The following is a 10169-nucleotide window of genomic DNA, read 5'->3' as shown; positions in this document are numbered from 1 at the left end:
TCAAGCTACAGAAAGAAAGAAACTATGAACTGTGTTTCAAGGGAGACGGGAAAATCATCATGGGGTAAACAAAAATTGCAACAAGACTCTCACCATCCCAGATATGAGAAAGGGGACAGCGGCCCTCATGCACACTTATTGGGTATGTGGCAACCAGGCATACCTGCACCTCCCACAATCCTGGGGTGGCAGCTGCTCATTGGCCACCCTACACTCCGCACTAATGGTGATACCGGAAAGCCACATTGATGGGAACAAGAAAATGCGAGAAAGACCTCAGCAGAATGAGGCCCGGCCAACTGCAGAGTCACAAGTATATGTCCTGTCTTCCGGCAACAAGGAGGAGGTGCTGTCACGAAACAAATGATCATCGAACTACATATCAAAAGCATCATCAGAGCTACTGGCACAGATCCCGGATAGATATCGATTATTCAGCTCTGCAGAAACTTTCTTTGCCTCACTTATCCCTAGCATCCAGGCACAGGCAAATGCTAAATGGCTCCAAATTACACGCTGGGAGCTGATCCAGCTGGCGAATGACACTGAAGAAGGATTTAACGTAATAAAGGTGGAACTGCGAGCACTGCGGCTAATGACCATGCAAAATAGGTACGTCTTGGACCTACTGACAGCAATGGACGGAGGTGTTTGCCGAAAAATTGGAAGTGCCTGCTGCACTTTCGTACCTTCCGAAGATGCAGATAATGGTTCCTTGTCCCATGTGATCGAAGCCGTACCTAACCTAGGAGAAAGAATGAAAATGGAAGGTGGAGCAGAAGAGAGCACATGGTTCGACAACATCTTCTCCTGGGTCCCATCATGGCTGGGAATGACTGTTAAATTTTTGATGCCGGCAGTAGTGTTCCTCCTTTTTATTTTTTGTATGTGCCAGGTGGGTCTTCGATGCTGTGCTAACGCCGTACCAAATGGTGCAATGATGATGGTGACAATGGGCAACGCCCGCGGTACGATACAAAACATGCCAAGATTCCAGATGGTGCCCATATACCACAGCGGGGATATAGTAGATAGGATATGGCACACTACAATTAGAGAGCCCCGTGAACTCGAATGGTATGAGGAGGTGTGGGTGGACTTAGAAGGGGACAGTGGTTGTATATATCTGACCTGCACCCCGGAAGAATATGCTAGAAGAGGAGAAAGCCTGCAAGGAGTGTGTAGGGCATGGATGCCCATAAAAGGCACCCTGGCATGAGATGAGGCTGTAGTTGAAGAGGAAGAATGCAAGAGGTTGGAGGATTTAAAGTATTCGTTACTTAAGTAACGAAAGGGGGGAAATGTATGGGAGGATTGGTCCAAGAGACCCCCCTCCCCTGCAGGCCCTCCCCCTTGTGGAGTCCATGGCTTGTCCGGGGTTCTCCCTGCCACCAGGGCCCAGGTGGTGGGTAGGCCACTGGCTGAAGACATTGACCAAACATGCTGTATTTAGCTAGGCCCTGGAAACCATTTTGTGAAATCAAGATGGTTTGAGCCCTGTGCACCACAGCGCGGCCCCCACCCTTGGAGAGTCTCACTTATCCCTGTAGCCGCAGCTCTCTGGCAGATCCGCTGAGAGTCCGTTCCCACGAACAGACGGATATGAGCTAGCGCTAGATGCAAACATTGTAACATTCACCTTCCGCAGTGTATCACTGTTCTCAGTATGACCCAGCCAGCGGGGCCGGGGTGGAAAAGAACTGTAAAATGGTCCCTGACAAAAGCAGAGCCCCCAAAAACTAATGAGCAAACTACTTGTGATGAAACCCTTCTCTCCATGACCTTTCTGACTAAAAAACCTGTAACCTCCATGAAGATGGCAGAATGTGTGCTTATATGACATTCGGGATGAAGTACCCACATCCCCGTAGCTATGCGCAAATGGTAACAGTGTCCCGGGGGGTTTCATGTTATATGTTTCGCAGAGAAGACTGCACCCCAAGGTCCCATGCCATAACTGAACTAATGCTATTGGGAGTTCATGTAAGTGGTGCACGAAAATGCACAATATGTATGTCCAAGCTCACTATGTGTCACTGCCATCTGTCTTATTAGCGGGTTGTTCCTGCGTGCTCCACCAACCTTACTACTACCTCGCTTACCGCACATGTATAGAAATGTAAAAAAATGTTGTGGTTGTTAAATACTTAGCGTATAGGTAACGCGTTTGAAATGGCCATGTGAAAGGCACTAACAATGTCAAAAACATAAGCTTTGAAAAGACTCAATGAGTATTGTATATTATATGAATGTTTATGCCTCTTCCACTTAAATCTGCAACACACGAGGAAAATACCTTTGTGAGCATATGCAAGGCCATTCCCCCCTTCTTCCCCATTGAAGCCTGCCAGACGAAAAAAGCAGAGGCTTGTGCTGCTCTGCTCCACCTCCCCCAAGTCGGCTGGAGCCGCTTCAAACATTCACATTTCCCCCGCGGCACCCAAGGCCACGGCCTGCCACCTGAATTATTTACAACCCAGCAGTAAACCCCGGCCTTAAAACACAGATCCAAAGGCGCCCTTTCTTAGGCTCCATGACCCACCGGCTCACCTTAGGTTAATGGCTCCTGTAAAATTAGGACACCCAATATTATAGCAACACTACAGGAACACATTCATAATGACTTCTAACGAGACATGATAACTCGGGCAGCCCGTCCCTTGCCCTGAGACCCAACCTCGCAACCTATGATACCCGGTCAACAGGACGATGGTAACCATGTATTGATGTATCACCAAAAGACCCCACTCTAGGTGCATTCCTCCTGTGTTGCATTAACCTGTAGAATAACCTATTGGGAGATTTATCGGGGAAGATATTGCAATGTTGAATGACTGCGGTGTGCGTGGCCTTAGGGCAGAAAGCCAGGGAAGACGTTCATCACTGACACTGGTCACGGCTGGCACAATAACACCGTCCGGATGAACCCAGCTGACCTGCCCGGCCCAGCCCAACCCACAAGGGTAACCAGTGATGTCCACTGACCACGGCAAACCACATCGCAGCAGCACCTATAGTTAGTCGTCGCCACCCAATCCCCACGAACTTGTGCCCCCTATAGCATGTAGGTTCTTATGATGTTTTCTGTAAATATATACGCCTGTCTTTGCTATTGTCAGAGTGCTCTCGGAGTTTGCAGAGTCCTTTGCATGCCCTATTTTGATTGATAAACTCCCATTTAAGCTCACCCGCACTTTGTCCTAGCCTTATTCCCATCTTGGGAGAGTCCATTATTGTCTCTCATTGTGGGGAGGATCGTGCTATCAGGGGGACGCTCGCCTTCAGATCGCAGGCTCGCCTCAACAAACTGGACCAAAGGTACCAATCCTTTACCATTGATGGCAACATCATAAAAGTATCCAAAAGAGGTTAAAACACTAGGTGTATACCTCGACTCAACCCTGTCACTAAAGAAACAAACTAACTCTATCATCTCAGCTACCACATACACCAATAAATTGATCAATACCTGTAGACCTTTTCTCTCCACCTCTAGTTGCCTCACCCTATCCAGAGCACTGATATTATCTAATTAGACTATTGCAACACACTCTACTTAGGTACTACCACAAAAAACCTGAACAGGCTCCAGATCTTGCAAAATAATGCACTAAGATGTGCCCTCAACCTCCTGCGCAAGGCGCACATATCCACGGTTAGCAAAGAAGTCCACTGGCTCCCGATGCGTGACAGAATTAAACTAAGAACCCTGGTCATCACCCACAAGTGTCTGTCACGTACTGCCCCAAGTTACCTTTCAGACAAATTCTCTAGACATTGCCCCATTAGACCCACCAGAACACCTTACCTGCACCAACTAAAGATCCCTAACTACAACCTAAAAACAGCTGGAGCTCCAGCTTCCCAGTACTCGCAGCACAATGCTGGAACACCCTCCTACAATTAGATCAGAAACCTCGTTCTGGCCTTTCAGAGCCATGGTAAAATCATGGCTACGAGCCTAGTCAACCAAGACCTTCACCGACATGATTGGATATCCTCCTCTCTCTACCCGCAGTAATGCTTACTCTATCTACAGCCGATTGAGGACTAACCTGTAACCCGGTCCTCATTCACCTCTCTAACTATCCTATGCCTATTTCCTGTACTTTATGTAAACATTTTGAGTCTGTACTAATGTATGCTCGGTCTGTTGTATTATGTTGCTTGTGTAACGATATGTAACTCTGCTGTGCACATGATTATGCGATCAGTTACCTGAGGGTTCGGACGCGCTTTATAAATAAACAAACTAAACTAAACTAAACAAGATGACAACCAGGAGAAAGACGAGCATGTGCGCCATGTAATCGCATGCGCCAGGCCAAAACGTTTGAAACTGGAAGAGATCATCAAAGAAACAGAGCTGGTCTCATACCTCCAGCGAGTCAAGGAGTCCATTCTGTCAGGAAATTGGAAGGACCTGCTAGCAGCAGCAACAAAGTGGATGACGGCAGCCCAAGAGATGCTGCAACACATACTGGGGGTGTGACACGAGCTGTTAGTGTCTACCGAAGTAGTCATACTGAAGGGACACTGAATAGTGTTACCATCAGCACTGGAGGAAAGAGCCCTGCGGCTAGCTCATGAAGGGACTCTGGGCATCACCAAGACTCAAACGGGACCGGTCCGGAGGCGGCGGAGTGCGACTTAGCAGCCATGTGCGAGCAGGAACATGATGTGTTATTCCTAGATAGTGGGGTACAGGATGCCCCGGTGAGCAGCGCTGGCGCAGCAGCTATGAGAAGATTGCAAAACAAAGTGCGGCCCAGCTACAGAAGAATGCCATCGGACAAGGCTGACCGATGGTGATGGCGTGTGGTGCAGCAGCCTATTACCTTGTTTTAAAATGTATGCTGTTTCATGTGTTGGTGTCGCATGTCAATAAAAGTCGGCACACGGCTCCCACATCACTGCGAAGACATACTTGCCAACCCTACAGATTTAGGCAGTAGGCTACTACTTTTTAAGCAGTCCTACCGCCTACAGATTTGGGTGACAGATTCTACTGCTTTTTACAGTGGCTGGTGATTTATGTGACTCTAAGGCAGGCTGCAGGACAAAGCATGCGACACATGAATTAGTCTGTCTATACAGTGGACTGGTAGGTGATTACTTTGATTGGGCTCAGACCAAACCACTGACCTACAGCTGCGTGACTCTGTCCTGCACTCTTGCCGGTACAGCCCTTAGGTAAACTACCAGTGAAGTGGCAGATTGTAACACCATCACACAGCATCTGCCTATCACACTGAGGAGGGTATCAGTCTCCATGTCATTCAGTGTTCAACGTACGCTGCAGGAATACATATGTATTGCCCAGGCTGCTGCTACAGAGCAGTGGCAAACGTTGCCTACCAGCTCTGTCTGATTACCTTCTGTGTAATTGAATTTGGTGTTAACTTACCATTCAGAATTATGCATTTTTAACATTTGAACATCTTTCCATGTTGTGTTGTTCGAAAGGTTGTGTATTTTACTTGCTCCAGTGGTGCCAACAATGTATGTTTTGTATTTTCCTGTGATGTCATAGTTATGGGAATTATTTTTGAAACTTGAAGAATCCTACATCTTTTTGGTCACAGAATGTTAGCAAGTATCCGAAGACCCTGAGAAACCAGCCCTACTGTGACAAGACCACACAGACCAAGAAGAATACGAACCCACGACTACATACTCAACCCGAGAAGATGGAGTAATGAGGCTCAAGCCTCGGTATCCAAAAATCACTGCTGATGGATACAAATCTATCAGCAAGAAGAAGAAGCGCCAGTGGGCCAATTCCGACCAACCATCTATGCCTCCTGTGTGCATTTATTGAGCGCATGCGGACGGGGTCCAGCCATACCCTGCCCCATAATATCAGAGAGCTTAAACATCTGTCATAATTTAGTAGCATATTTCTTTTTAGTAAGTTCATACCTTGACCTAACTGATAGTTTGCATGAACACTTCAACTCTGTACTTTGCACTGATTTTAGAAGTCTTTTTTCCCTGTCTTTCTTGAAACCTTCTAAATGCAGTCTTCGGATTGGAATGAGGCAGCACACCCCTACAGCCAATGACTGAATCCAGGGAAGAGCTCGCTGTCAGCCTGCGGAGGGATTCTGACAGAGGGGAAGCACGTGCATTAGTAGGGTCATGGAAGCAAAAGAAGGAGTCCAAGCAAGAACGTGACGACACCACACTGCTTGCTCAATCGTCAACCTTCCCGAGCTCCGCTTGACGTGACGTCAGGATAACCAACTAGACGTGGCAGAGCGTAGCGCTGGCTGCGACCGGCTGCTACGCATGCGCCCGCGCACCGACGCCGTTCCCGACTTGACACTTGCGAAGGAAGACAAGCGGGCGCGCGCGGCTGGCCGGGCTTTGCGATCGCCCTGGTAACTGGTTTCGCGCGGCTGGGCACGGGCCTGGCGCGCACCTCGCCCCGGTCTAGGAAAGAAGGAAGGAAGGAAGAGCTTTGCAGCCCGCGGCTGGCTCGCGCAGGAGGCGGGATGGCGTCTGTGACCCCCGGGAAGTGGGAGGTGGTGAAGAAGAACAAGAAACCCGGCGGCGGAGCCGGTGGCAAGAAGGGAGCTGGCGGCGGAGGGGCGAGGAAGGCTCTGGGAGAGGCCAACCTGCCCCGAATACTAGACCCCGCGCGTGAGTACCGGGGGAGGGGGGGGGATAGGGTACCTCTGCCCCAGAGAACACTGCCTGGTCTGGGAGAGTAAGGGGGCCAATTGGTGGAGCAGGTGGAAGGGCCATATTGTATGGGTGGAGACCCCAGCCACTGGATTTGGGAATTTATACCCCCCCATTAACCATCCCCCCAACAGTGGAGATGTAAAGGGTCACATGCACTCTAAGTGGATGTGTGGCCAGGCAGTTTCTAGTCAGTTTTGGTGTCCAGTGGGGAACACTAGAATGCGCCCCCACCCTGTCTGGCACAAATCATTCCCAAACTACTACACCTTTTCCCCTCCTCAATATGAACATATCATTGCTATACAACTGAAGCTGGTTTCATTACATTGTAAGACATCTAATGTGACAACACAGCTGTTGCTGGCCAAACAAATCGCTCTTCATGGCACCTGCTCTAAAGGAAGGCCATCCTGGCAGGCGCACTGTGGTGTGACCAGCCTGCCTGGATCTGAGGGACTACTGTCCCTGTTTTATGTTATGTTATTTAGCATTTATATAGCGCTCTATATATCTTTGGTATGACCTCAAAGCGCTTGTGGGTTGAACGCCTTCGGGGACCGCAGTCCAAGTCAGTAAAGAGAGTAGGGTGCTTGGGTGCACTCAGTATGTGAGCAGCTGATGTGATTGCTTGATGGTAGCTGCATGCTAACCTTAGGTGTGTTGGTATTGAGAGATCAGTTGAATGTGTGCAGTATGGTGGTTAGTCTCCGAGACTGCATTGTGGCGGCATTAGGCCTGTGTAGGACATTTATGTGTTAAGCTAAGCCGATATTTTTCCTGGCGTGTAGCTGCGTTCTATCTGGATGTTGAAGTATTGTTCCTATGTGAGCAGCAGGCCGAAATTGATCGGGTTGTAGCTGCGCTCCATTGGTGTTGGTGGAGAGTAGAGTGAGCATAGTGATCGGAGAGGTGAGTGTCTGGAATGGATGTTTTTATTCTTACGAGCCCACTGTTCTGGATTATATTCATGCGCTTCGGGATAGCTGCACTTAGTGGAAGATGGGACAGTGTGGTTATCTAGGCATGTGTACTGGACTCACGAAGCTGCTAGTTAGTGGTCCCATATCTAGCGCTTGCGGGACGCTAAGGTTGTCATCAATGGTAACTGTTTTCTGATTCTGTCTTGGTGACTTGTTAGTCGCTTTCAATGGTGTCACCGCTCGGTATCTTTACGAACATTTCTCTGCAGGTTGTATTTACATTCCAACGTAATGATATTGAAGTCATGTCCCTAGATGGTCTTAATCATGTTTACGGAAATAGCCATGTAGTCTTGGGTGTGTCGAGTGTGGAGGGAGTGAGTTCCGCAGTCTTGGAGCCAAGGTTGAGGAAGCGGATTCTCCAATGAGTTCTGTTCGAACCACCTCACTTGTATTTTGCAAGGGGCAATACTAGACTATCCATATTAATTATTTTCTGATGGGTTATCTTTCCGGGATGGACAGTCTCGTACACTTCTTTTGTACTCCTTTCAAAATACCTCAGAAAGGGGACACATAGCACCAATGAGTGTAGCTATTTGCTTTGCATTAAATCATACACAAGCGTTCCAGGAATAGAACAGTGATGAGAGATCTCTATATTTGATAAACAAGTCTGTGATAAAAGGGTTGTATTTGCGGATCTCTAAATACACCACAGACACATGGCTTGGTGGTCAAATAGCTGTTCAGAACACACCCTAACATTAAAATGTTTGGAACATGAACCAAACATACTCATTCGGACAGCTGACGTTTTTGGATGCAAGTATAACATCAGATACTCAAATGCGGTACAAGGGCTCTTGGAGGGGCTGGGTCTCGGTGTGAGCATGCCCAGCCCTAATACAGAAACATATTTAGGGAATAATATCTATAGACAGGAAAGCATACCCTACAAGAGACACCCAATAAACAATCCACAGAAAGGATATACAGAAATGATTGTATCTCTTACAAACTTTAGCCTGACCACTAATAAGCTAATGAAGCATTTTAAACAAAACCAGCTTCTAATGCATGGTAAAGGGTCCACTTTACTGTTCCTCGGCCACTACCTCCTCACTATTACGCAGGCCTTATGGGTTATATCTGCAAAAAGAGCAGGCTCGCCATGCTTTATCTAACAGAGCTGGCATTAGCATCTCTCATTAGTGCTGGCCTGCAGCTAGTGAAATCATGGTGCAGCAGTGTAGAAAGGGCGTTTGGCCATGTGTATGTACAACTTGAGGCAACTTCTTTGATTGCTTTATGTGTAAGTGTGGGCACAGTATGGCATACTTGTCATAGCCACATACACAAAACGTGGAGATTGCTGGCTTCTCACTTTCACGGGGGGCAACTTCTCTGGTGGATTTGGCCGCAGAAGCACCTTCTTGTTGCCCAGGATAAGGGTCCCAAGGCACTCTACTGCAGCTATATCAAGTTTCAGTATAAGCAAAAGTCCTTATACCCGTGTCAAGCTTTTTCCTCCAGTGCAATGTTTTTTAGTCCTGCGACATGTGGAGGCTAACGCAGCCGACTAAATATGCATGTTTTAACGTGTTCACTCCACAAAGTTTGGTGATTCTAAGGAATGGATGGTGACTGTTCCCTGCATGTTTGTCCCGAATAACTAAGGTCTTCCAAATTAAACTTCTTAAAATGTGCGATAATAGATTACACCATTAACTCTTTACTCCTGTGTCCTACGCTCGTCTAGCACCCACTTTGTCCCCTGCACCTAACTGATCTGAGTGTTACAAGACTCTGGAGCTCAAAACCCTCATCCCCCTTCCACTTGTGGTGCTGCAAAGTGACAATGATCACAGATGGCACCATGATAAACACCAATGAATGTCTAAATGGCTAATCGTAAGCAACAAACAAACAAAAAGGGGTGCCTGATTATAAACCCTGGTCCTTCAGGCTATACATCATATTTAGGAACAACAATATGGACCAGTGGATGACGGGCGACACTTAGCACTTTATCATTTCACATATATTGATACACAATTTCTTCAAAATTCCAGCTTTTATTCTATATAAATCATTAAAAGTAAATCAATTTACAAAACAAAGTTAATACAAAAAATTATTGGCTTACGCACACAAATTACCACCATCCACTCTCTCTCATTCTACCTTCATACACTCCCCACACTTCACACACATGTGACCATCTATATCGGTCACCTCCTTCGATTCACGATATCTGGTGCCCTTTGTCCATTATCAGGTAACACAATCTGCATATCAATATTCCCACAGATTTGTTATCCACGTGTTTCGGGAGACCTGAACGTTGGGGGGTTCAAGCCTAGAAGTGAAGGTTGGATACGTCCAAACATCTGGATTACCTCCATAGAATGATATATGGAGGTGGTGTGGCTCACCCTACCATTTGAAATGGGACATATTTAGATTCCTGTTTTCTGTCCTGACTAAGGTTGCATTATCGAATGGACACGATTTATGGAGTCCAACTACGGCAATCGAAACACGTGTAGACAAAAA

At 47.3% G+C, this 10169-nt stretch overlaps 1 protein-coding gene across 1 annotated transcript in view; it reads left to right on the top strand.

Annotated features, from left to right (window-relative positions):
• Positions 1–6047: 6047 nt before the first annotated feature.
• Positions 6048–10169, top strand: part of TMEM214 (transmembrane protein 214) — a 656291-nt gene continuing 652169 nt past the window's right edge. Inside the window, exon 1 of the mRNA XM_069605536.1 lies at positions 6048–6645. Coding sequence (XP_069461637.1) covers positions 6498–6645 — 148 coding nt within the window. The 5' untranslated portion in view covers positions 6048–6497. The remainder of the gene's footprint in view (positions 6646–10169) is intronic.

This window comes from Ambystoma mexicanum, chromosome 4p (assembly GCF_040938575.1).
Source record: "Ambystoma mexicanum isolate Mex_15411 chromosome 4p, UKY_AmexF1_1, whole genome shotgun sequence".
NCBI classification, from domain to species: Eukaryota; Metazoa; Chordata; class Amphibia; order Caudata; family Ambystomatidae; genus Ambystoma; species Ambystoma mexicanum.
The sequence above is the reverse complement of the archived record's forward strand: the minus strand, read 5'-3'. Positions and strand labels throughout refer to the sequence as shown.